The 27479-nt window shown below is 41.7% G+C and overlaps 1 protein-coding gene across 2 annotated transcripts in view; it reads right to left on the reverse strand.

Annotated features, from left to right (window-relative positions):
* alcama (activated leukocyte cell adhesion molecule a) overlaps window positions 1–27342 on the reverse strand; it is a 75278-nt gene extending 47936 nt beyond the window's left edge. For both annotated transcript variants that reach the window (XM_053516269.1, XM_053516268.1), the window contains exon 1: window positions 27095–27342. In XM_053516269.1, the coding sequence (XP_053372244.1) occupies window positions 27095–27149 (55 nt within the window). In that variant the 5' untranslated portion in view covers window positions 27150–27342. The remainder of the gene's footprint in view (window positions 1–27094) is intronic.
* Window positions 27343–27479: the final 137 nt, after the last annotated feature.

Here is a 27479-nt window from a genome sequence, read left to right on the forward strand (position 1 = left end):
AGCTGGGGAGATGGAGTATCATCAATCACTCTTTGTGGAGTTCGCTCTTAATGCGGCTCTCAGGCTGAGAGAGAAGTTCCGATCCCGCAGTGATCCAAATCGGCCTGAATATAAAAACGAGGAGCGAGAAAGCTATTGATCTGTGAATTTGCAAAAGCATGAGAGACAGATTGAAGGGCTGAGATCGAAAATCTTTCCGTGCACACTTGCACACTGCCGTGGCGGGAAGACTTCTCCGCGGTCGCCGAAGCTGTGCTGCGTCTGTGTCGTGCTCACCTCAGGGTTCGGCTGCAGAAGCCATAAACGGAACCACATACACATTCACATGCAGGCTCAGTAGGCGTCAAAAAACTATAGAAATTTGCCAAGCATAAGATACGTCCCAATAACATTTGTAGCATGGTTGAGCAAATGCCAGTCCTAAATCAGGCATCACCTTCAGCCAGCACAAAGCGGAGCACAGCGGTCACATTCCTAACAAAACAAGCGCGATGAAGATAATGATACGGTTAGGACGAGGGTGTTTTAGCAGTCACTGGACCACCAACACGAGCAGTGGCGCTTGTTCTGCTCACTGCGTGTGTGACATTTGTATAATAGGTATACATCAAATCTGGGCCAGCAATTCATTACTTTCCCCTTTCCCTTATTTTGACAAACCCACAAAGTATTACATGAGAAAAACATATCCGTGAACATAAACGGAAACTCGTCCAATCACTGGTCGCTGCTGTTGCCATGGTGATAGGAAGACATGAATGAATGGCCAGTCTTTGGACTGCACTACAGCGAACGCCTATTCTTAGCTGATTTATAGTGTATTCATAATAAATAGTGTTACACTGTACGAACCAATATTTTACAAATAATGTGATATAAAGTTCATCGCCTGAGGATTGCTTGCAGAATGCTTTCTATTAACCTCATGGTCACGCAAGCACAAAACACAAAGGTGCGCAGGCAGCCGGTTGAGGCCTAAAGGCAGCTTTTTCTGCCCTGACCCTCAGCTTGAGAGTTGCGAAGAGAGCTGGAGGATTTGCAGGACTGAAAATGCAGGAGAAGAAAAACTCTTCTAACTCAGATTATTTCAGATTCTTTGATTCTGGCCACAGGGACTAAGTCTCCATCCACAGCGAAAGCTTTTGGTGCCCATTTTTGGGGAAAACAACAACAGCATGCTGTTTAGTCGCCGCAATAAAGCCTGCAACATTCCTCACCATACGTCTCTGCTCTTATCTGCTCCTGGTAGCTGGCATTCTTTACATGTCTGCTTTAACACTTTTGTCCCAGCCCTGGAGGAGTGACGACAATAAGCAGACTGCCTTTTCTTCTTCTTCTTCTGCTTCTTCTTCTTTAAGAGGAATGTGTACAATGTCACAGAATAATTTACCTTCCATTTTAAGACTGGATGCACATAAACTGAATATATGTTTTCCAACAAACACCTCTCACATTAGACAAACAGCTTTTCAATATGCACGAAGAGACACAATAAGCAATGTACTACTGGAAACTGGAAAAAAAAACAACAACAACAAGCATTTCTGTTGCCTCTCCTGTAGACTGTAGGTCATGGGATTAGGTCCAGGACCCTCTCGGCATGGTTGATGATCTCGGTCCCCTTACCCAGGCAGGGTCACTTCAGGCGTCTCATCACCGCAGCTGCTTCAGTCACCACTGCTCTGCCTTGACAGCCCGCCTCTTAAAACTAGATTAAAGGCTTTCTTGCTGCCTGTACACTAGGCACCCACGATGCCCCCTGCGCCCGCTGTTTTTCGGAAAACACGAGGAATATATCTAACCCTATGACCTGGCCAGCTCATCAGCTATTTATACACTGTTCTCCATCTGATAAAGAACAGGGTGTTTCTTCTACATTCTTTCGTTGTAAAGCAAATTTGGAAAGGTCGAATATCAATAGATCATGGCAGGGCTAGTTTTGTGGTAAAAGTTTGGAAACAGCTTGAGACGAACAATCGATAAAAAAAATAAAAATAAAAATAAAAACTCAACTACTAAACTAGAGTTTAACTGTGCACATTTTTAGACTTTCAGATGGGTCATTATTCTGCATGAACAAACAAACAAACACTCCCTGCTGTTTGCTTTTTATTTTTTCTAAATCTGAATCCCCCTGTTACTATGTGACCTCATATACCAAGAGCCCCTTCCCCAGCTCGATACACTAACACCGCCCAGCTCTACAGTAAAAAATAAGGCTGGGCTAATAGGCAGAATCTAACTGCTAACTTCAGCTTTTGGTTGTGCTTTACCTTTTATCCTAGTAAATATGGAAGATGTCATTGTGAATTAACATTCTTACACATGTTACATATAATTCCCCTTTATGTTGTTATTACGCAATATTAAAAAAGAGGGAAAAATATTTAAATGGGCTAGGAATATGGACTACAGACACTGAAACGGCGTGTTCGGAAAAGGAGCGAAACAGAAGGAAAATCGAAGCATGATCCGAGCAGGCACGTTCTGAAGATCTTGAAGACTTTTGCAAACCTGTTTACAAAGATGTATGTGACGATTAAATAATGAAAGGCTGTCCATTTAACGATTGCAAAACGAATCCCAGAGAATGCCAACCTGTGAGAACAACGAAAAAATTTTTCTTTGTTCCCTAAAACACTGTCAGAGTTTTTACTTGTTTCTTCGTTTTTTTATTTTTTTATTAGGAAATGTGCAATGTCTTTCCTTCAAGGTAATTTATACTGTACATCTAGTGAAAAGAGATACTACTGACAGCCTGATCACACCTGGGCAGATGTGTGCAACGCAGCAGGGGGTGGAATTCTGAAATTCTGAGTACTGTGCTCTACAATACTGGGGTGCATTGTGCATCATAAAGCAGATTGACAGAGCAGATAAAAACTTTCGCGAGAGTATTGCATAGGGATTTTTTTGTCTTACTCTGGGGGTTGGTAGAGATGAGAAAACCTCTGCTGGTTCTGGTGACCTCAGAATCGGCAACCTACTGAACCAGTGGGCAATGAATACATAACTAGTAGCGCATTTCCACGTGTCCTTTTGGCATTTTAGACCATGAAGAAATGCATAGTTTGCCCTGGACTGAAACTAAACTCGGGGCATTCATAGCCAGATAACACCAACTGCATTCCAATAGCGTTACTATTGTAATCCCTATTAAACAAACTAGGCTATTTATAATGGTGCAATTATATTCTTTAATAATATTTTTTTTATGGCGAGTCATGTAGTGCTAATAATTACAGACTGGTGATGTAAAATAATAATACAATTGAATTTAATTGAATTTAATCATGAATACACCTATCTGTGTTAGTCACAAAAGGGCTCTGCTTTGCATCCAGTGAGTTTTGAGTCAGATGGGTGAGACTCCGGACAGCCTAATTATCTAAAGTTAGACGCGACTTCCGCGAGACTGATTAGCTGACTAGTCATTCACGACGTGTCAAGGATTCTATTTGGAACACGTTCCTTAAAACAACTCCCTGATTGTGTTTGATTCATGCTGACATTATTGCTTTCATGGGATGAAATATGAATTCTATTAAACCTGTTATTCATTTTCCCCTTCAGAAGTAAAGCAATCCCGAAAGGACAACGTAACAGATGATTTATAATACATGATACTCGCCATCAGCACAGCCAAGTCTTTGTTGCCAAGGGTATCGGTTTGCAGCCCTAGTTACACCGATGCTATAGACGTACAGCTGAAAACAAGGAGCCTGCTTCTTGACTTCTTAGAAATGTACACTCCATCTACATCCGAACAGAATATTGTGTGATACAGCTGATTAACTGTTCCCTTAATCTTTTTACTAATGTTTTTTTCCCCTTTAGTGTCTATGGGAACAAAGTGCAAAATGCACATCATTGGTTCCCACGTACGCATGCTGTTAGCCTGACTGACACCCATAAAACTTCGTATTTCACGGCACCTTGTCACTGAAATTCTGCTACGCTTCATTTCAAACCCGTGCTCGGGGATTAAAGCTCACTCCTCTGACATGCACTTGATTCGCTCGCATGTACTCAGGATAAAAGAAGGAACGTGAAACGAGCACGCTCACTTTATGCATGAAAAACGCTAACAGTGCAGACCTTAATTAAGAAAGCTGGCACCATGATGAAGCGAGCTACGTATCTTAAATATTTAGGCACCGCAGTGTCTGGCCTTTGATTCCTGTTGTACTCAGCAAGCACATAAATCTGAGGAGCCTCCTGTCCTCTTTAATTACAGCCGAGAGCGAAGAGGCCTCTAATTCCTTTAGTGCGTTTGGAATCGTTGCACTCGTAAGTAAATATACTTCTCATTTGCGCGCATTTCGACTTTTCTTCCTTGGAGGGAACTGGATTTGTTTGTTCCCCTAATGACCATGAAGGCAATGTTGAGCAAATGCAGATGTTTTATTGAGTTTTAGTACCGGCCTGGTTTTGGGTTGCGTCTTCTGAATCTATTTCCACTGTATGAAATTGCCCTTTGATTTCCCCGGTTTACTCTTTATTCCTGGAGCATGTTAATATCCTATTTCTTCAGCTTTGCTATTTATATAAAACACTCTAGGTTTAAATATTAAGTTTCAAGGTCATTTCCATCTACATAATGGTCTTCGTATGGCTGGTGTAAGATCCTTTTTGCAAAAGAACTGCTTGTGATCTTTCCTGCTTTCAATATCCACCCTTACAGATACCATAGCTATGTGGACATGGAACAAAAAATCAATCTCTATAGTCACTCCTAATTATCTCTAAAGCTTTATCTGTCTTTCCATTGTCACTCACCAGGCGGAGAAGTCCACTTACCTACTGTCTGAGCCCTGTGAAGGGTTGCTCCCCTGAGCACAGCCAGCTCTACGGGGCCCCCGGGGTGGAATTCTGGGAAAGGGCGATTCTTTTGCACTGTCTCCATTTGTCTGAAAGGTTAATGGCTCTTGCATGCAGAGTGATGCTATGCAATAGCATGCAAGTTGAGAAAGCATTTCCTCCACGATGCTATTGTGACGCTCAACCGTCAACAGACATTTTTTTTGTGTGTGTAAAATAATGGTGAAAGCAGGTTGTGTTCAAGCCCCCCTAAGCAAGTGAGGCTCGAGCTCAAGCTCAGCAGTCCTTACACTGATCATTAAAAGCACGATCCACAGATACTGTTACGGTTCTCTCAGCCTGAAGCAAAGCCCGCTTCTTTCTAGAAAACCCATCTCACTTGACCCGAACCAGATAACAAACCTGTGAGGAAAAGCAAGTGGGCACAGACACTCATTAGTCTTCTCCAACTCACTGAACATAGAAGGTCACCCTGTGAATCCAACGCTAGACAGAACACAGATAAACTTGCTGAATCCTTTTATTGTTTTTATTTTTTTTGTGCTACTGTGGAACGTTCGCATTCTGTGTTAGATTATCATTCATACCAACAACCATAAGTAGTTCAGCAATAATTCATGTACTGGAATGTGGTGAGACATGGTTTCCATGGTTAACTATTCAACGGGTTTGAATAGCTGGCCGGTGGTAAAGGTCATCACAACAGACTCCTCTTTGTTAAACATGCAAGTCACTACCATCACAACCATCGATTGAATGGTCCAAGCTGGGCAGATAAATGAGAACACATTACTTGGCTCAACAAACTCCACAGCATGGAACATGGTACATACCTGTTCAATTAATTGATCTATTGATTCTATTGATGGAACCGATCAATATGGAAAGAAGTTTGGAAGCAGGTCCGTTTCACCTCCAGTACCCTGAATGGGCAGATGTTTGAGCCGTAAGGGCGAGCAGCCGTAGTGAAAGACATGAATCTCAGATATAGGCTAACAGAGGGCCTATTGAAGCCAGTGAAAGCCTCATTGAGGCTAAGAGAAGCGTTTAGGAGAGCAGTGGGAGGGCTGGGAGTTAGGGAGTAGGGAGATGTGAGGGTCGAGGTCACGCTGATAGCAGCCTGAGCAGCATGCCGGTAGAAAAAGATGAGTAGTGTTGAGGGAGATATGGAAGAAAGAATAGGGCAGGTGTGAGTGATGATGGCCAGAGAGGACACTGGGATGCCTATTAGGGAGATTTGGGTGGAGGGAGTGTGGAAGGAAGGTAACTCTTTCCATCAGGGTGTCAGATAAAGGCCATTGGAGGGGATCTAGGCTCCAGTCCAAGCTGGCTGATGCCTTATCACAGCATAGAGGTCTGCTCAAATTGCTCAAGTCTCTAATCGCTAATCAGCTCTCTCTCTCTCACACACACACACATGCTCTGATAAACCCGGAGGAATTGTGGGAAATTGTGACAGCAGGTAGCAGCAATGTTACCGTAGAGAGTACCGATTATTTCCAGGGAGTCAAACATGTAGCTTTTTACATTTAATTCACAGAGAACAAAAGGTCGAACAATTTCTTAAAACTTTCCAAGTTGTGATTTTGTGGCATGAAAAAAAAGAATAAAAAAAAAGATTCGAATCTGAAAATCTGCCCAAATGCTTTACTGTCCAGCCACATTAAATTAACAGGAAAAAATCTGTTTCAAATCGGAAAGAAAAGCGGTTTTAAATCGATCCTGCTGGTAAAAAGTAGATGCGTAATCTCCAATCCGTGCATGTGTGTGTCTAAGAGATAAAAACAAAACAATTAAGTCGTTTCGGAGCTTAAAGCTGCCGAAATAGTTTCACGGGTGATTGCATTACCTAGAGACGGAGCGGGGGGATTAAAGAATGAAGCGCACTTTTGAGCACTTTATTGTTACGTGTAATTCCGTGGAACATCCGCGAAACAGTTCGCTCGATTTATCAAGACAAACAGCTTGCCGCGTTAGTGGAAAACGGCATAGTACGAACCACCCTGTCCTTCTGTGTGACAGAAAACATTTTACCCAAAGTCTATTTTACCATATGGTATCGGGCGTGATCCAATCCTGCTGCTGATGAACTGAATTGTATTAGATCGATAGTGCAGTGTAGTTTTGCTTTTGGATCATTTACTACAAATCAAGGTGGCTATACAGAGTCGACTGGGAGAGTTTCACACCCCTGATTTAGCCAGAGTTGTTCTTGACTCCAGAGCTAACAAGAGCCCAGAGAGCATGCAATTTAAAGCTAATCTGGTCCTTTTCGGGTAACTTGACTTTTATAGTGAAAACAACAACCAAGTGTCACTATGTCACCTTGTGTCTGAGTGAAGAGATGTGACCAGTGTTACTATGCTACTGCTCGTCTGTACTCAAACTGCTTATATTCTCCACTCATTATCACTGACATTTAATATATATTTCTTATTCTTTTGTAAATAGAGATTATGTACGTAGACCGAACAGCTGGAAGTTGGCACAAACTGCACAATGACACTAGGTGTTGAATCTTGAAGTGGATCTGTTTAGGTGCTCTGGGATTGATAGTGCAGAGGAATGCTGAAAATGCTAATGTGATTTACGCTTCTGTATTAAACAAGCTTTAGCCAGTTGTGAATGTTCTCATCAACAGCCAACTCGCTCTGATAACTCACATGCCTCAGGTCTGGAGAAATAAATTAACCGGTCCATTTTATCCAGTTTCCTTTAAGGACACTTTATCCCGCTCTCACTTTGGGCTCAAGGAGAAGAAACAAAGCAAATGCTGTTTTTTTTTTTTGTTTTTTTTGGGGAATAAGGTCATAAATACAAAATCAGTATTTTATACTGATACGAAATCAGTTTATTTGACTTAAATAATAGAAAGATCATTCTAATAAGCGTATGGAACCTCTCTTCCTTTTACATGAGCACAGACCTGAGACACGGTCACGACCATGACCAAGAATTAGAAAGTCTGGCATTAGATAATGAATTAATTCAATTTGTCAACATGCAAATTCACCCTGAATGCATTAATACTTGGCTGGTCCAAAGAGCAACCTTTAAAAAATGATGCACTGATATGCATAATGTATTACCGGTAACTGCGTGCCAGACTTTTCACCTCTCTCTTCATTCTTGCTACACTACAGCTTTAACCGTGACACCGCAGCTCCGACTGCTACACGCTTCACCTTTATTTTTTCTGCCCTTCTCTAAGCTCACGCACTATCTCTATTGGCTGTCCCATAAATAAAAAACATCTAAAGCACTCAGAATGAGTAACGATGTAAGAAAACAGAAGGAGAAAATGAATAACACCTTTTTTTTTTCTTTGTTTTTTTTTTCTAAAGTTGTCCAGCAAAACAGGGTGACTGATAAGAACGAGGCTGTATTTCATCATGCATACTTCCACTAGGGCCTTTCACCTTCTAACCCTCTAAAGTAGTCCTATCGGTGTGCCTTTGACCTCGAGCAGAGGGGTTCGGCGCCTGTACAAGGCCAGCCTGGATTAGCCAGATGATAGCAGCGCTGCATTAACAATTAATTCTCTGCGGTTTGTGGTGATAAGGAGTTTCTTGCTGCTTCCTTTTATGTGATTTGTATATGACTGCTCGGTCAAACATGAACGATGTATTTCTGCTACATAGAAATAAGCATGAAAGCATGAATGTATTTCTGCTACAAAGTTATGCATTGTGGATAGGGGCCTCTAAAATGCTCTTATAATTATAGGAAGACACTGTATTTATTTGGGAAGAGGATTCATTTAGAAAGATAAAAAAAAATGAGAAAGAAAAACACAAGTCATGATTTGGAAAAGAGTGGTCGATTGGATAGTTACTGCAGTGATTAATATGCTTCAGCTGAAAACAATTCTTTAAACTCTAAATAATGCAGCAAGCAGCGTCTTATTTCATAAACAGCCATCTATCCTGTAGTCGTGAAAAATATTGAACTGTGGACTTCCAGAAGAGTCAAATGATGATCACAAAATGATTGGGTTAAATTGAGCAAATAATTACAGTTGTTAAAAGATAAATAATTGGGTTTTTACATTAATAAGACCTTGAAATATTGTGCTGAATCGTCAACTTTATGGAAGAAATACTGTATAGGCAGCTCAAAAATGACTGAGATTAAAGATCATTCAAACACCAGGTGAAATTGCAATCACATAAAAATTGACTGTCGAAATAAAAACTCGTGTTTAATAGTTGAAAGTACGAGCATTTCCCGAACTAAACAACTGTGTGGCCATAAGAAACCACTTGTTTATGAGACTTAACAGAGAAAAAAATGCTTTAGTTTGCTGGGGAGCATAAAGATTGGACTTTGGAGCAATGAAAAATGGAAGAAAAAAAAAGTTATGTGATCTGATGAGTCCAGAGTGATGGAAACATCAGGGTAGGAAGGGAAAGGCCACCTGGTGCTGTACTCACCATCACTATACAAGCTTCCTGAGGAAGTGTTATGATCTGGGATCGCTTCACTTGGTCAGGTCTGGGCTCATCAACCTCACGTGGCAATAAAATGAAGTCAGTTATCATATCGATTGCGTTAGTTCCTGGCCAAAAATGCATGCAGCGCTGGATTAAAATAAGGTGTCGAAATAATGCCATGGAGAATGCACAACATACTCAACGGTAAAAAAGTCCAACAATATATTAGAGTGTGTGTGACCTTTGTTTCAGCCAAAAAGTATCCAGTTGTACACATGCACATACACTGTCCACTTTATGAAGAACACCTGTAAACCTGCTCATTCATGCAAATATCTAATCAGCCAATCATGTGGCAGCAGTACAACAGTTGTAGCCCATCTGCGTCAAGGTTATACACGTTACGCATTCTGAGATGCTTCAGTTATTTGTCTAGCCTTCCAGTCTGATCGAACCAGTCTGGACATTATCGTCTGACCCCTTTCATCAGCTAAACGTTTCTGCCCGCAGAGCTGCCACTCACTGGGTAATTTTTATTATTTCTTTTTCTTTTTTTCGCACCATTTTTGTGTAAACTCTAGAGACCATTGTGTGTGAAAATCCCAGGAGATCAGCAATTTCTGAAATGCTCGAAACCATCCCAGTTAATATCAACAACCCACAAGGTCAGCTGGATCACATTTTTCTCGGTTTTAGTGTTTGATATGAACAAAAACGTTCGATTCTTGATCGCTGCAGGCTCGATTTCTTCACGCTCTGTGCTGCTGATGCTGCCGCCACGCGATTGGCTGATTAGATAACTGTACTGTAGGACAGGTAAAGCACTGGTGTTTCTAATAAAATGGCCAGTGAGTGTAACGAATTAGCAAACTGTGAACATAAGAAAATTGTCAATAGTAGGCTTGAACTGTTGTAATTAAAGACATCATAGCAACCACACACACACACACACACACACACACACACACACACACACACGTTTGCTTGTGTGTCTGACTCTCCTTGTCAGGATTTAAGTGCATAAATAATGCTGTTAATTAATGCTATGTGTATACCAACTCTAACCCTGACCTTCACCTCATTCACAAATAAGCAAACTCTTGGCTTTATTTCAATCCTTTAAAAAAAAAAAAAAAGTTAGTCTTTGTTCCCACAAGGTCAAAACTGTCAGATATTCATATCCTCGTGGAGCCATTTCATCCCCAGCAAGACATAAAAACCATGCACACACTCACACACACACTCAAAATAAGACCCAAACACTATGATGTATCACCAGTGCAATATCTGATGACAGTGCCCTGAGATAGAGCCTGCTACTACTTTACTCTTCCATAACTCAGACACGTCAAGGTGGATTTCCAACACGCTTACGCTCATCTCTGAGACAGGCATATCGCAAAATTCTCTATTGGTGTTACTGGTAAACTCTACACATCACACACACCCTGAAATAGGATTGCATCAGTCTGCATTACTAGCTAAAGAGTATCATGTTTTATAGAACCCAAACTTATTTTATACTAAAAGAGAGAAACTAAAACAGAGTTTTAATGATTAAAAGGTTTCATCTTAATTGAATCATATGCCATCATCAGGTTGCAGCATTTAATCGAACAACCTGGATGGAACCTGGAGCTCTGATTAAAAAAAACAAAAAAACAAGCACGTCTAGACGGCGCTAAGGGAACGAGCACTTTTTTAGCGAGTTACACCCCAGAACGTTCACCTGTCATATCCAATCAGTAGTGGTGTAACGGAACACATAGGTGATCCGTACGGGACTTTCCCCATGGTTCGGCGTGTACGCGAAAGCAGATTAATTGCTAATCCATCATAACTCGAAATAAAATTTAACTTTACGGCGTTATATTTGTGCCTGATGCTGAGTGAAAACCTCACCATTTTCACTCACTTAACCTCTCCCTCTCTCTCTCTCTCTCTCTCTCTGTCATGTGATCATCAGGGTTGCCAGTTCACAACGACAAAATCCACATATACTTTGGTAAAACTCCACCCACTTTGAATAAAAAAATAAATAAACAGGCAAAATAATTAAATCTGTACTAAAACTCATACTGTAGCTCAGTTATACGTAAACATCATTTGTCACACTAAAATCTGACATTACCAGGATGATAAAGTAACCCAGTTATTATTATTTATTTCACTATTGTTCTAAGAAGGTCAGTAATTTTTTTTTCTTCGAGCAACGGTAGATCAAAAATGGTCTGTGTTGACATCATTAAAAAGAAAAACAATTATGCCTCATATTATGCTTTAATTCATCTATATCTATCTCTATATATATATTTTATGATATAAAAAGCAGATCCTTTGCTGTGGGTTGTTACCTCCATGGCCAAACTAGCCCGGTGCATTCCATGGATGCTTAGTCCGATTGATATCTGGGGAATTTGGAAGCCAGATCAACAACCTTGAACTCTTTGCCTGATAATCTCACACACAGCAGGCTGGGATGCACTCATACCTTTCTATCAAGGCCAGCACTGACTTTTTAAACTCTTTTCTGTGGAATTACACCAGACAGTCTGGCCTCGGGACCCCTTGGGGCATAGATGAACCTTGGGTGCCCATGTTCCTGTCACCAGTTCACTCTATTACTCCATTACCACTTTGCACGACTAGTCACATACTGTATCAATGTGTTTAATGCAACACGTCTCTTATTAGCAGCTTGCTAACTAGGGGGCTCCCACATTAAGGCTACTTCTACAGTACCACTCAGTCAGGAGGGCCAAAGACCAAACTCCGAACGCATCTTTTCGAACTGCTCGCTCACGCACCGTTGAGGGCGGCGTAACACACTTGCAGGACAGCGCTATCCGCTCCTTCCACTTGCGCAAGCTCACAGACGCCCCTGATTGGCTGTAGAGCCGTGATTAATGTGGGAGCACCAAGTACCTCTCATCCCTCCCCTCTGAAAGAGCTCGACCAATCTGCTCTCTCTGGACCTCCGGCTGCATCAACCGGAATTTGAACTCCGAACAACCGAATTTCGAGTTTTTCCCATAACTTTCGGGCGCTCAAATGGAAAAGGCAATTGCGAATACATGACCGGATTAGCATTTTCTAATTAGCAACAGGATTTAAATTGAGTCTGGATGATGCTAGCTTAAAAGCAGCCATACAGAGCAAATGACAAGGATTCAATGAATCAGACACATAGTTTATTATTGATATGTTCGTCACCGCCTGTGGCAACTGGGGAGCCAAAATCCACATGATTTCTTAATGGCTTTTGACACATCCATTATTCAATATGAAATTCCCTGCGAGTTTATTTTACTCTCCGCTCCTTCTCATATTGCGCTGCCATTTCAGATGCGGCCAAATTTATTCAATACTGTTGTGTGAGAGAGAAATGTTCCTATCAATTTATCATGTAGCCAGCTGTAGGCTTGAGTAATGGCGAAGGGATTCTGGGAGGGGAAAGAAAAAAAAAACCCGCTCCCAGATCCCCGCATGCATAGGCATATTTTTGTGAGCGCGTGTAAATATGGCTCGGTGTGAGATGATTTCTCTGATGAGCTAGCTACATATAACAGACAATACACCTCCTAATGGCCTGCATGATGCGGAGATGCGTGGGAAGCTCTTTGATATTTCACGTCGTCTTGGGTCCCTGCCAATCTTGTGTTTTGGCCACATTACTTACAGAGACGGCGAGAGATACCAGACTTGGCACCAGATAAAAATCAGGAAATAAAAGCATGACACAACGTCCAAGTTCCTCGTTACTCGTAACAACGCCCGAGGGTTGAAAACATACACATGGAACCGAATTGCTAGAAGGGTTACGTGTAAATCCTCTCATAAGTGGTGATGACTAACTGCCTGTGCCAGATGATGGAATGTGAACATTCAGGTCAGTCTGAGTTTGCAGGTTTTGAGGAAAAATGAATGAGCAACATGAGCCGGATGAGGGAGAAATACAGTCTTCCGAAAATAGCGGAGGGACAAATATGGGATTGGCAGGAATGTTGCCGGGGTTGTGACAGGTGATGGCACCAATCTAGAGCCGCCACCACAGACGACTCTGTGAAACCTGCTCGACATCCTCCGGTGCGACATTTGCCGGAGGCGAGAGCATAATCAGAGCAGTGGGTGAATATGGATTCGGTTAGAGTCTATAAAAGGCAGTTGAGCCTTTAGACTGTCATTTTCGACTACGGTAATTACTCGACTTAGCTTCAGTGCTTTTCCAACTTCTTCTTCATTATTATTATTTTTTTTTCTCACAGAAGTCAAGATGTGGCTCAGTCCAGAGGGGTATCCGTTGTGTTCATCTTGTGTCAACTGTCAAAGGTGTCTAGCAGGCCAAACAACCATTCTCTAAGGGTCAAATTAGAGAGTGGCTCCTTACTCCAGGACATCATCCTCAGAACAGTTTGACCATTAGTGCTGCTGCTTCACATGCAGCAGGTTGAGGGGGGGGGTTGAGACTCGCTGCATAATTCATGACAGCCGTGCTGCCTGTCTAAAGGTGTTAGAATCACAGATCCTTGAGTACTTTCATTTTAATAACTTTAGAGCGGTGTGGAATACATTACCACGCGGCTCTGCCTCTGAGAATCCCGCACCCGGTTTTTCGAAATTTGTTCCTGCTTCCTCCTGACATAGCCCGGTGTTGTTTTATCTCAGCCATGACAGAAAGTAAATGGGTTCGCTGTGGCGGATCAGATGGTTTAACATCAGTGTGTTTGAACAAGGCTAAGAATCAACATAAAACCTGAATGAAAGATTTTTTTTTCCCGATGCTGGCTTATGTGCGGAATCGCAAGAAATTGTCTAATTATTTCGGCGTAGTTTAGAACCGGTAAGCTGTCGGGATATAGTCGTGAGGCGAAGGCTTGGTTCCAGGTGGAGCGAGTAAACCAGTTTATATTGCTCTGTTTCAGTAGGAGCCTCTTTGTAGCACTGCTGTTATCTCCGAGCTTCTGTTGCAGTTCCAGCAATTGACCTGGCAGTTGAAGCAATTCCTGAAATGGGGGATTTAACACAGCCTCCGTATGTGCGGCTCAGAAAGGCCGCTGCAGGATGGCAGGCAGAAAAGCAGAAAAAGTCTCACTACTGTACATCACATCCTACAAGTCTCCTCTTTTCATTTTCTTGACGTTTCTCGAGTGTTATTTCATGAGAGCGTATCATATAGAAATAGGTGTGTGGGAAACCTCTCATCCATATTTCATATACGAACAACGACGAAATGCAACTGGTAAATTCACTTCCCCCGGCAAAAAGCCAGACGCTCACGGCCACCCAGCCGTTATAAAGCCCTTATAATGATCCCCCTTTCTAACATGCTTTGATTTAAGACGTGCCTTCTTCAAAGGAACACAAAAGCAAGGGCTCAGATTGGGATCTGACACAGAACCCGAATCTTCATAACCGTAAATCCTCTTTGATTCCCCTTATGGCTCCGACTGCCTGACAGGCGGCCGTGCTCGTCTGCACCTCCAGCAAGAAGATACCGTTCGTCTGGGAGAAATCTCCGGAATAAAAAAAACAAAAAAACAACACACACACACACAACCGTCACATAATATCGTGTTACGAATATTGAGTTGTGTCATGTACGTATCTCTGTGTTTCCCTTACTGCTTTATTTTTTTCCCCCATTATGCCACACCGAGAGCTGAAGTGCCATCATGCATCTGTTTGTAGTTAAGAGCTGCTGGAGGGAAAATAAACAACCTTTATAAGTGCCATATGTTTTAACTTTGTTATTTTTAAAACCATCCACCTGAGTGAATCTCTACAGTGCTCCGATATGAGATGAGATGAGTCAGACATCGGACAGTGTGCATGTGCAAATGAAATCAAAGAATGTGTGTGTGTGTGCGTGCGTGTGTGGAATTATGCCCACCACAAGTTTTGACTTGTCCGAGTCCAACAGGATGTCACTCTGTCCTGCGGTTAATGACACAGTACATACGTGTATGAGTATGACTTCCTCTAGAGTGGTGGAATTAGGCCAAGATCCAACTACTGTACATAACATTCCTTGCTTTAGAATCCTGACTGTTATATTTTAATGCTGAACACGTATTTTTCCAAGTAAGACAATTTATAGTGGTTAAAAAAAAAAACAAAGAGTCATGTTGGCAGTTCTTAACTCAGACATGAGATGGTAAATAAAATGAGAAATCTGAATGTCCATGAAAAGTCTTTATTGTCTGGGATAAAGAGTCTAGCCCCGAGCTCGTTCTCTAGTCCACTGAGTTTCCCTTAGACAAAAAGCAAAGCAGAATCTTAAACTACAGCCCTTTACTTGTACATTTATAGTCTCTGCTATACATGTGACCCGTCAAGTATTAAGTCGCACAGTTTTGCGCTCTGGCCAAAGTACAGATGTGAACTTGATCAAATATTCAAAAAAATCGGTTTAATTAATACCAGAGATCCTTCAGTAGAACTGAGAAAGTTTCATTCTAACCAATGTTTTAAGACACTTAAGTGAACACTACTTCAGCTGTAATAAAAAAAAAAAAAAAACATGCTACAGTATATTGTGGCTATTAATCTACACTCCAAGTTATTTTTAGCAAAAGCGGGGAAATCCTGGTGTCACAATGATGTAGTAAGGAAGAAGAAACCCTCCACAATTTCCGGGATTATAAATTAAATATTCTAAAAATAATTTTTTTATTGATTTTTCAAAGGCTCTCCTAGGAAATCAACTTGCACTGGCCATATCTCAGCAATCAGACATGATGTGGTAATAAACTGTGGATCAAAAAGGAGCTTAATGAAACAGGAATCTTGAAAATATGCAGAATTCAAATCATCCAAAATGTGACATCATACCTGATTTGATGTGACAGGTTACACACACACACACACACACATATATATATATATATATATATATATATATATATATATATATATATATATATATATATATATAGATCAGGCATAATATTAAAATCATTACAATTGCAAATGCACAACTAATAACACCGGTCTACATTTGAACCCTTGTGCATTTATGCCAAAGACACCCTTTCAGGCAGCAAGTTGAGTAGCAAAAAAAAATAAAAATCCCAGCCGGTACACACTGCCTACAGGCTGCAATACCTGCTGTTTCATAAGCATTCGAAATTTTGAAAGGAAAGAAACCAAGCCGAAGAATCTCCTGAACCGTAAGAGGAGATAAATCCGGCTTTGCTTTGTTGTTTTAATCATGTGAGCCGAAGCGGTGCAGACGCCGGCATGAGAAAGAGCACGTAAGAGAAACAGAAAGGGAGAGGGAAAGAACAACAATACCCCCCTTACCACCCGAATGGAAAGCACCCTGGATTGTGTTACAATAAAAACCTACACGTGAAATATGCTTTAAAAGCTCGCTTCTGTTTCATGTCCGGCAACACAAACTGGGACCACATTTTTCAATAAAGCCGAGCACCTGAAGGACATTTAGTACAAAACTAAACATCACATCCAAGAAGACTTTCCATATCAGCACAAAATCAGGGGAAGGAACAAACACTGCCAGTCGAAACTTTCACTTTGCGCAGAGCTGCCTGGCTAACACACACGACATTCAGCAGGTCTCTATGGGACAGTGTCACCCAGATGGCACATCAGGCACACAGTCTACAGGGGTCACAGTGCGTGTTTCAGCTGTTGGACGAAACACGCGGAGAAAGAAAGAATACTGCCACTAACCCGAATGACATCTGTTCTCCCTGAAGCGGCATGATTTGATGGCGTGAAGAGGGGGAAGAAAAAAAACAGGTCACTCGGGTCATCCCGAAGAAGATGAATATCAAAAGGGCGTCTGAGGTTTAAAGTCAATCCAGAGGAAGGAAAATCAAAAATAAGAGCCTGACAGGACAGACTACAGCAAATATAGTCTTGTGTCCCAAGAGAAAAGAATTCTGAAGAAGAGCAGAACATAAGCCAGAGATGAGGGTTGAAGCCCATGGACTTGATTGTATCAAACAGATGCCACGATAACATCTGGACTCGACAGAACAGTGTTGAATCCTATGTAGGCTATTTTAGCCCCCAAAAAATAAAAAAATGAGTTGATGCTAGTTTTACACCACTAAGTCAAGAGTGTAGTTCTTAGTCACACACTCTAAGATTTCACTCAGTCACCTTCATCCATAATTACCGCACACAGTGTGGAGGCCAGTTTACAGTATGTGGGAAAAAAAAATGTTCCTCAGGCTGGAAGAACCACTCTTTCACAATTTGTGTCCTGTGCCATCACACACTGATGTCATGTCCTGGTCATTCAGTACATTCATGTCATCATGTGACTTTAATTTACTGCGGAGCCTAGACCTGACCAAGTGAAGCATCCTCCAGAGGCTTGTACAGTGGGCACTACGCATGATGGGTGCTTGTGCTTTCCTTTCTAACCCTGCCACACCCATTCTTCTGAAATCAGACCACATGACCTTTTTCCATTGCTCAAAAGTCTAATCCTAATTCTACCAAGCAAACCAAAGCCCTTTTTCTGAATAGTCCCACCATAAAGTGGTTTTCTTCTGGCCGCACAGCTGTTTCGTTCCTACCATGGCTACATCTTTACCTTTCATTGAACTGCCTTCTATGGCATTTTCCTCATGTTCACTCTGACCCCTCCTGATAAAGCAGAAACAGCTTTTCAGGTGTCTCCAGTAAGGACAAATGCTACGACCGAATCTTGACACCCCGTGCTATGTTATATACATAAACACTTGCACATAAATATCTTCATATCTTTACCTCCTGTTAGATCTCAGAGCATTTTATTCACACGGTCAATTTCATAGCCATGCTTACAAACTCTAGTCATTAGACCAGCGTGTGGCCCGAATTCCATGCATATTGCTTGCGTCTGTCTCCTAGCCAGAACGTGCGCGTGATTAATGCGGCGCTCCTTATCTCCCCGAAACACACTGCAAAAATCTTATGGACATCTGCAAAAGTGAACTCCGAGAAAAAAGTGAGACAGAGATGGAGCGAGAGAGAGAGAGAGAAGCAATCTTAAGCTCCCCACCTGCAAACACAGCCTCTAAGCACTTAAGACACTACTGTGCTGCAGGAACAGGCTTTGAGGTAAACTCCGAAAATATGAGATACAGAGAAGAACTCGGAGACTTCTTCGGAGACAAGCTTGGGTTTTTGTTTTTTTTCCAAGTTGGAATACAGGTGCTTCCTTTTAAGGGGGGGAAACTAGCAGCTGCAAGAACCGCCCCACCCTTAGGAGTTTAATATTAGTCAGAATAGAGTGTGCCATCACGAAAACATTTGGCACATGAGGTCAGAAGCATTTGCCAAGAGAGGTGTGAAGCGAGAGAAAGCCCTTGTATAAATCGTGTCCACCTGCTGTAGTGTTGCTGTAAGCAATAGTAGGTGTTATTACCATTTACTGACTCACTAAGTAGACTTGCGTGTCTTATTTGAGTTGGATCAGATGATATGTAATTAAAAGTTGTTTAATACAAAGAGCGAGGAGTGTTACAGTCTCTGGACAGGCGTATGGTGCTGAAGCCGGAGCTTAGATTACAGATGAATCTCTCTGTTTAACGGTCAGTGTTTGTTACTACTGTATACTATAGTTACAAGATGTAACCCAAATATTAAGGGTGCTTTCACATTAGGTATGATTGACGATCAACATGATCGGGAATGATCGCTCCCCCTGTCCCCCTGTCCCCCTCCCACGCTGGCCAGCGTCCACATTGGTTTTTGTTCTCTGTTCTCTGGTACACTTGCGTATTTAAACCCTCCGATACACCAGGTGTCAGTATGCACATACTTAAATTGTAAGACACCATTAAACACAAGAAGGAAGGAAGTTATCTTCTAATATTATTGATATTTCGGGAAAAATGTCAAGAGAAACGCTCTCGTGTCCCTTTCTACTTTACAAGTATGGCTGTGTAGGTCGGAGGATGAGAGTGGCAGATATCGGAGGAGACAGACGGCATTGATGACATCGCGTCTAAACAGCTATCTACGTCCATATCTAATTCGATCCATAGCGTATCATTCTTCTAGTGGACTCGGACACGAATCTCAAACGTGAACCGTTTAATCAAAATGGACCAGACTTTAAGGTCGAGTGCTCTCAATGTAAAAAAAACTATTAATTACAAAAAACACCCTAAAACTGCAAGTACAGGAGAAATAAAATAGGTTCCTCGAATGATCCCAGGAGAGACTAGTTCTGGGTCTCTGTTCAGCTCCTGCTGGAGCCCCATGGCAGGACTAAGAACATGCAGAAGAAAAGAAACAAATTAATAAATGCTGTCAAACTACAGTATAAAAAAAGATACATTATGCCGCATGTCATTTTTCAGTGTAGTCTGGGCCACACCTTCAACAGGAGAGAGAGCACCAATTCCTTTTTGAGGTCAGAGAGAAGTGCAGGCAAAAAAGCTTCATTGGTCGGCCTGAAAGAAAGAAAAACCTCGCCTGTTACCCCTAGTAAGGAAATGGTTTTGAATGAACCGAAATTATCAGTGCTTTTAGAGTACATTACCATGCACCAGACCATGCCTGTAATGAGTCTCGAGGTAATAATGGGTCTAGAGAAGTTATTGTATTTAATTTCTTCTACATAATTAATTAATCCATTTTGGCTTGCTGGTTTGCTGTCCAGTCTTTATTCCGGAAAATAGTGTCAAACCAAAAGAGCACTTTCTGCAAGATTTTAAAGAGAGAGAAAATGTGCGAGAGAGAGAGAGAGAGAAAGAGAGAGAGAGAGAAAACCACCCAATGGCAGGATTGATAGGTCTAATCTAAAAACAGATTAGACCTAAGCTCCCCTTCTGAAGTGAAAGCATAAAGAGCACTCAATAAACCCTGCCACTTCATCCCCACCCTTAGGTGTTCCCAAATGTTCTCTTCAGAGTTTAAAATTCACAGCCAGTTGAGGCCACAAGACTGCATCTGCTGGAACATGTCATTCCGTAGAGAGCGTCCAAATTCCCTACAGTCCCTAGATTTAACATTTGTAAGACTTGAAAGAACATCGTTTATATAAGAAAAATCCAGCTAAAATGCTCTTGCTCATTAGAATTCTTGCAATATTGCATGTGTGTGTGTGTGTGAAAGAGAGAGAGAGAGAGAGAGAGAGAGAGAGAGAGAGTTTGGGTCAGTGCATATCCACACCTGCTTTACTCCTAACTTTCTCTACTCTTAAACTTTTCTTCAGCACAACACTGCTTGAATGGTATGCAGGGGCTGCGACTAATTTATCGCATGAACGGATGCATCTCTCTCTCTCTCTCGGCCTTGTGGGAGTCGAGCTCTTGGTAAAATCCGGTAAAATGGCATATCGCCGCATAAGAGAGATCATGCAATGTTCTTTTCAGAGAATTAAAAACAGGCAGCGTATAGCCAGCCGCACGGTACAACGGAATTTATGTGCAATCTTTAATTAAAGCCCATTTCGTTTAATTGAGGGAGAATGTTAACCACAGAAAGCATAATAACTCCTTCCTGCAGCTTTTTTATTGGGCTTGCCCTTGCAATTCGAGCATTAATTAGGTCTGGTTACACAGGCTCCATAACATCCTACAAAACCCACAGTTAACCCCGCTCTCCCTCTCCCACTCAGAGATAACACTGTCAAATTGTCTGATCTGTGGTGGATCTGGATGTTTTTTCCTCCATTTTTTTTATCATAAGCAACTCCTGGCGATTGTCTTATTCAATTCAATACAGATTGTAGTGTAAAAAAAAAAAAAAAAAAAAGACAAACAGTTCAACTTTCAAAAGTGTAATTTAGAGAGTGGTAATAAAACAGAAGAACAAAGTCGGGGGAGGACGGCTTGAGCGGCTGGGGGATACCGTTTGACCCTGTTTCATTAGTGTTATGTAGTGCGATAAGCCACACGGGAGAGATAAATGGCATCGACCCAGCCTTCCACACAGGACAGACTTAATAGACTGAGCTTCCAGACACAATGCAATTTGGTTCAAGGCTACACATCTTCTGTCAGGAGTAATACTCGGGCAAACATCCACTTTTTAATGGCTATTCTAAAAAACACCTCGAGCACCTATGACTATTCAGTTTTTCTCTTTTTTTTCCCCCCACAAAGTTTTTAACTCAAACCGCAGCTACGTGGTGAAGACGTCATGTCCGCTCATAAAGGGGGAACTCATGCACGGCAATTCTTCAGAAGTGTTTGGCTTTTTTTAAACAAAGGAACTGGTGGATCGGTTCCTCAATCGAAGCTGAAAAGCAAATGCCCTGACCTGACCTCCACCCAATGTGGAAGAGAGACAGAACAAAGGGCACAATTAAAGGACGCAATAAGCATATGACTTAACGCTGCTATTATCATCATCTGCCCACATTGTTCCAAGTCAGAGCATGTGAGAAGGATTTTTTTTATATAACTGTAGTATGAGGTAGGAAAAACCCAAGCAGTGATGGTGATAACCTCAAGCCATCACAATTTCAGCTGACACACACGTAGTCACCACTTTACGTAGTCATCACTCGGACACATGAAGCACAAACCTAAAAGCAGGAGAGTCAAGGGGTTTAAAAGGGGCCTCAAGGTGAGAAAAGGAAAAGGAAATATGGAGGTGGGGCTTAATCGTGTCATTCTGAGTTCAGAGTGTCACTTATAGAAAGAGAGCGCGGCAGGTAGAGCATGGAGAAATGCAATAGCTGCGCATCACAGACGCCATCAAAGCAACAGACAGCGAAAGCCAGTTATCCAGTTATCTTGCATCTCCATGGCTGCCTAAAAAGGTTGGCCCACTTTGAATGTCAAACTGAATTGATATGCTCAAAGCTTCGGATGGATATTTGACAGGATTTGATATAAAAGGCAGGACGACAGAGGGGGAGTAAAAAAAAAAAGAAAGAAATCTCTTATTGTGATATGTGACCTTTTCAGGCGAAGATATAAATATCAGGACAAACATTAAACATGAATAAAGAAATTTACGACTAAAAATATCCACAGAACGACTTTTAAATCAGCGCAGGGGCTGTTAACAAGTAAATCCGTGTAGCTTACATCGACGCCGATGGAAATCCGCGGTCCCGTGTGGCACAACACTGAAAACGGTGTGCGCAATTAGCAGCATTATCTTGCAGACAATCAATGAGGGCGTCTCAGACGTGGCTTGATTTATAACCCAATCCCGGTAAACAAGCATATAAAGGAAACTCCTCCAACCACATAATAGCTGCTAAAAGTGGGCTAAGAACAAACAGGCCCCACAAGCAGAATTACTACGGCCATGAGTTACAGCCGAGGAGTGAGTGCGTGCCGCCGAAACATGTTTGTGAGCTTAATTGGACAATCAATGCTTATCCCCTGACCTGACCATCGACTTCTACATCAATACGTGTATATTAACGGCCAATAAACGAACAAAAGCAGACCAAAAGAGTCTAGTTATAGCTCCTTAAACACTGCTCCATCAGGGACAAGGTGAACTGACATTTCATTAAAGGCTGAAAGTGGAAAATTTCGCCGGCTCGCAGTGATTACAGTCACGTAGCACATCCTGACAGATTTCATGATGCTCTAGGTACAGTATATATATATCTCACACACAGGGTCATGTGTGTCTGATTTACTCCTCACATATTCACCAAGGTGCACAGAGACGCTGGCTGTTGACTGGCATGTGCGGGCACACAAATCACTATCTTCCACAAGCTCAAGGATTTCAAAAAAATGTAGTGTGTAAGTCTTGATAAGTGAAGATTTGTTCTGATGGATATTGATTTTTTTTTTTTTACAGTGTGTCCTGACACGCAGAAAACAGATCAGCCCTGAAGGAACTTCGGTGACATTTGGAATTATCTCAGACTTTCTACGCTCCGGGACTCGAATTGTGACGGGGTCACGGCAGAAAAGGTGAATTCCAAACCAACTGGGACATGAAGGTGGGAATTTTCATCTTTGTTAGCAAGTCCAGAAATAATGCTTAGCGTCATTTCCCCACCCACATGAATAAACGTATAGAGCCAAAGCAATATGCAGCCCTTGGTGCATCTGCTGGCTGCCAAAGATAATCTTTCCCCGTTCAGGAGCAAACACAGTCATCTATCACCCTGCAATATGGCAATAACGTTTTCTCTGCTGTGTGGTGTAATATATATACACATACTGTATACGCGCATATATACAGTATATATATATATATATATATATATATATATATATATATATAGATAGATAGATAGATAGATAGATAGATAGATAGATAGATAGATAAATAGATAGATAGACACATCTGGCTAGCGTACAGCACTGCGGCATTACAGGAATGATAACAGCATGTTGGAAAGCTGTATTATGGCTGTATGGATGAAAAGAAAGAATGAGAGGAAGCACCAGAGTGGATAAGATCAGTTAGGTTTAAATAAATGATTGCTTAGAGAAGCTCAGGCAGCAGGTCCTCCATCTCCAGGGCTTCAATTAATCCATTAGCAGATGACAGAAGAACAAGCTCACTGCACAGGCAACAACACCCTGTCTGTGCAAAAGTGTGTGTGTGTGTGTGTGTGTGTGTGCGGAAGAGGGTGAGGAGTTCTGGAAAAAAAGCAGATGCCTCATTTATCCAATGGACAGAAGAAATTACTGTAAAAGCCATCTCTGACGCTGTGGCATTAAGGGTGCTGAGGTCTGCCTGCTGACGCATGAATAAGTAATGCAATAATGGATGCCTTACTTAGAGAAAATGTGGATGGATGGCCTAAATGCATGAAGCCCAAACAATACACAGCAAAAAAAAAAAAAAACGACTGAGTGATGTCCACACATACTCAATCTCAGGGAATCGTCCGGTTTTAAACAACAATCATCATTCTAAAAAGCACGAGGCACACACAAAAAAAGCTCAAAGCATTTTCTTTTTTTCTTCCATCATGCCCACACCCTCTCCCACTCTGACAGTTAATACTTCATCTACAAAGAGATGAATATGTAAATAGTCAGGAATTTTTAAGCACATAATTTTTTTGTTCGGTTATATCTCCTCACTGGATTTGAAGCGGTTTGGTTTCTGTCATATCTGTCTAACCATTAAAGTTTAATTTTTAAATTTCTCCTCAAGTACTGTATATCTCTCTATCTCTCTCTCCTCCACTCAACAACCCCCCCCCACCCTTCTGTCTCTCTCGATGAGTTTCGGCTCCTTCCACACTTTATTGTAGTTATTATTCACATGCTCGCCACTCAAAACGTCCCACTTAAAACAGAATAATCAGTGAATCACCTTGAATGGGTGAGCTGAAGTACTGTCGAAGGAAGAAAACACAAACAACCGGAGACATTATTTAACAATTAAAACATTCCCCACAAAAAAAAAATTAAATAAATATAAAATCCTTCTTGACTTGAAGCCATTTTCATACAATACACTAAATTTGGCACTGAATCGTATATCCTTTCACATACAATGCCAAATTTGGCCTGGAACCACAAATCATAATTGTCCTGAGTAAGTGCCGTCTGAGTGTAAAAACAGTGGAAGGCGTTGCACAAAATAGCTCCCCATTTAACATGCAGATTAGTCATGCTGTTTACAATTGGGCAAATTAACACGTGGCACCCAAGATATGGAAAATAACTGACAGCTTTGTCAGTCTTACAGCAGTAACAAGGGAAGGCTTGGCTCCTGTTTTAAAGAAATTAATTGAATGCTCAAGCTTTGGAGTTTCAAGGGTGGTAGCACACCTTTAATCCTGCTACGCTGGAACCAAAAATAATGTCTTCCCACATAAAGGGAAGATTGATCTCCTCCTTCTGACGGCACTTCAGAAACAGTGGCCTTTAAACAAACAGAGCTGAGTGAAGGCAAGGGCAAAGCGAGGAAACCTGAGGCCAGTGAGAGATGCAAGCTCTTTATAAGTGGGTGTGTTTGACCTAGACAAGTTCCCTTTTTTTCTTCATGATAAATCAAGGTTGACTTGTCACGCTTTCCATCACCAAATTAGGGACTTTAAAGCATCAAATAGAAAACGTATTGCTAGCATAACCAGAACCACGGGCAAGACTTAAAGCAGAATATAAAAAGGACACACCCTTCTATTTGCCTGTAAAGAGCCTAAGAGCAAGCTAACGACTCTCAGTCCTAGCTACCTTCTCATTAAGAAAGCAGTCAACTACTAAAAAGCTTAGTTCTTTTCTAAAACAGCTGCTGACATTTTTCGCTCCAGAGCGAACAGTCTAACAGGATTTCACGAGCAGCTCATCTCCCCACCATGTGATTCAGGTTGCCCGATTTTTCCCATATCACATCCACAGTAATTAAACAGGGGGGGAAAACGGAAGGTTCTGGTGAAGTGCTTTAATACGTGACAGAATGTGGGAAAAAAAAACAGCAGAGACACACTCACATAATTCAATACCTGTGCTACAAGAAAATGAGTATGCAAATAATAAAAATAAAAAAAAGGAGAGAGAGAGAGCTGTTGTAACCACCCGAGTCTCTAGTTTCTCACAGAGCAGTAACCTGAAGGAGTTTCTACCCGCCAAGGTACCATGATAAACGATTCAGTGTGCACATTATGCAAAAAACCTGGAAAACAAGGGGCTTTCAGATCACGATTCCCCTCCATCAGTCCCGGGCTTTCCAGGCAATGTCACATCTAGGCACAAGAGAGTAAATGACATTTGAAGTATATAACCTAAACACACACATCTCACTCTCGGCTTGCTCATTTTCACTTCCTCTATTTTGTGGTCATGCCTTCGGAAATCCAATGTCAGTCATGATGACATCACCTGAGTGAATCTCAGTTCACATAAATACAAAAAAAAAAAAAAAAAGGAACTGTGTGATCTTATTTTCATACAATTCTTTTAAAATAACAAATGGCAAATGAGGTGTATTGGTGGGTAATGGGTAACTGGCAACATTCGATCTCTATCTCCAAGTCCACGCAGGAGATCATTTTATTGACACACCATACAGTGGGAGGTACACAGTAAGTGGGTGCGCACCATTCATTTGAAACTAAAGCAGGGGATCTCCGAAGAATGCCTAACTGAGAACCTTTGTCTTTCTTAATCTGTTTGTTTATCAGTAGATAAGATTCGGTAATGATGTGAGGAGGGCAGAAGCCACCACCCAAATTCCCCCAAACCTTCCAAGCATGTATGATACTACAGAGTTCAACAAGCAGAGCAGAAAGCTTCACACACACACACACACACACACACAATGTAGCTGGTAGAACAGAACTTATTACCAGGAAGTTAGGTTTCGTGTGACGTCATATCATAAATGAAACCCAGGTCAACAAAGCACAAAAAATACCTTGACTCATACATTTCTAGGCGTGTTTATGATCACACAACCCGTCATCTTTCACTCGCTCGCTCTCTCTCTCTCTCTCTCACACACACACACACGCGCGCGTGCACACCCTGCGTGCGCACAGACAACGCGGCAACATTCGGAAACCGAAACTAATGAATAAAGTCGGGCAAGTATAAATAAATACGCACTGTTCTCTGATATATGAGCTCATGCTGAGGAAGCGTCACACACCTAATCTCACACACTAGGGACGCATACTGTCACTGATCACACTCTGTCCTTCAGCTGATCTCAATCATATTCCATTAATATGTTAAAGCTGAATATTAGCTCAACGACCTTGGAAGTAGGAATTATTATTATTATTATTATTATTATACATTTCTCATAATGTTCACCAGCTATACAGCAACTACAGACTATTTCAGTAAAAAAATAATTATTATTATACTATTATTATTAATTAAAGTAAAACATATCTGAAAGCCTGGTGATCTCACCACTTGTTGATGATCTCTATGTTATAATGAATTAAAGATCGTATGCTTATAAAGGATCACGCAGCCTACCTCGAGGAAACATCGCAGCACCAAGGAAAGCACCGAAGAGGAAAACTAAACGCATCCTTCCAAAGCCGGGGCTCCTGTCCACAAACACGGGCTGGTCTCAACCTTAGCGAGGATGTCCGAGCACTTTGTTGTTGTTTTTTCAGAGCAAAAGCCGTGGAACGGAGAGACTGAAGTTGTGTGTAGGCTCAGTGAGGAGTGTCGCGGGTACTGACTGTACGCAGAGGTGAAGACTGGAGGAGGTGTGTGTGTGAGCGCCGGGAGCGCGCTGGACTTTGAGGAAGAGTTGGTCCACAGAAACCCCGCCCACCGCCACGCCCCGCCCACAGCCCCCGCCCACACTCGGCGTAGTCATGGATACATACAGGCGAGGCGGGGAGTATACTCG

This window comes from Clarias gariepinus, chromosome 17, assembly GCF_024256425.1.
Source record: "Clarias gariepinus isolate MV-2021 ecotype Netherlands chromosome 17, CGAR_prim_01v2, whole genome shotgun sequence".
Lineage (NCBI taxonomy): Eukaryota > Metazoa > Chordata > Actinopteri > Siluriformes > Clariidae > Clarias > Clarias gariepinus.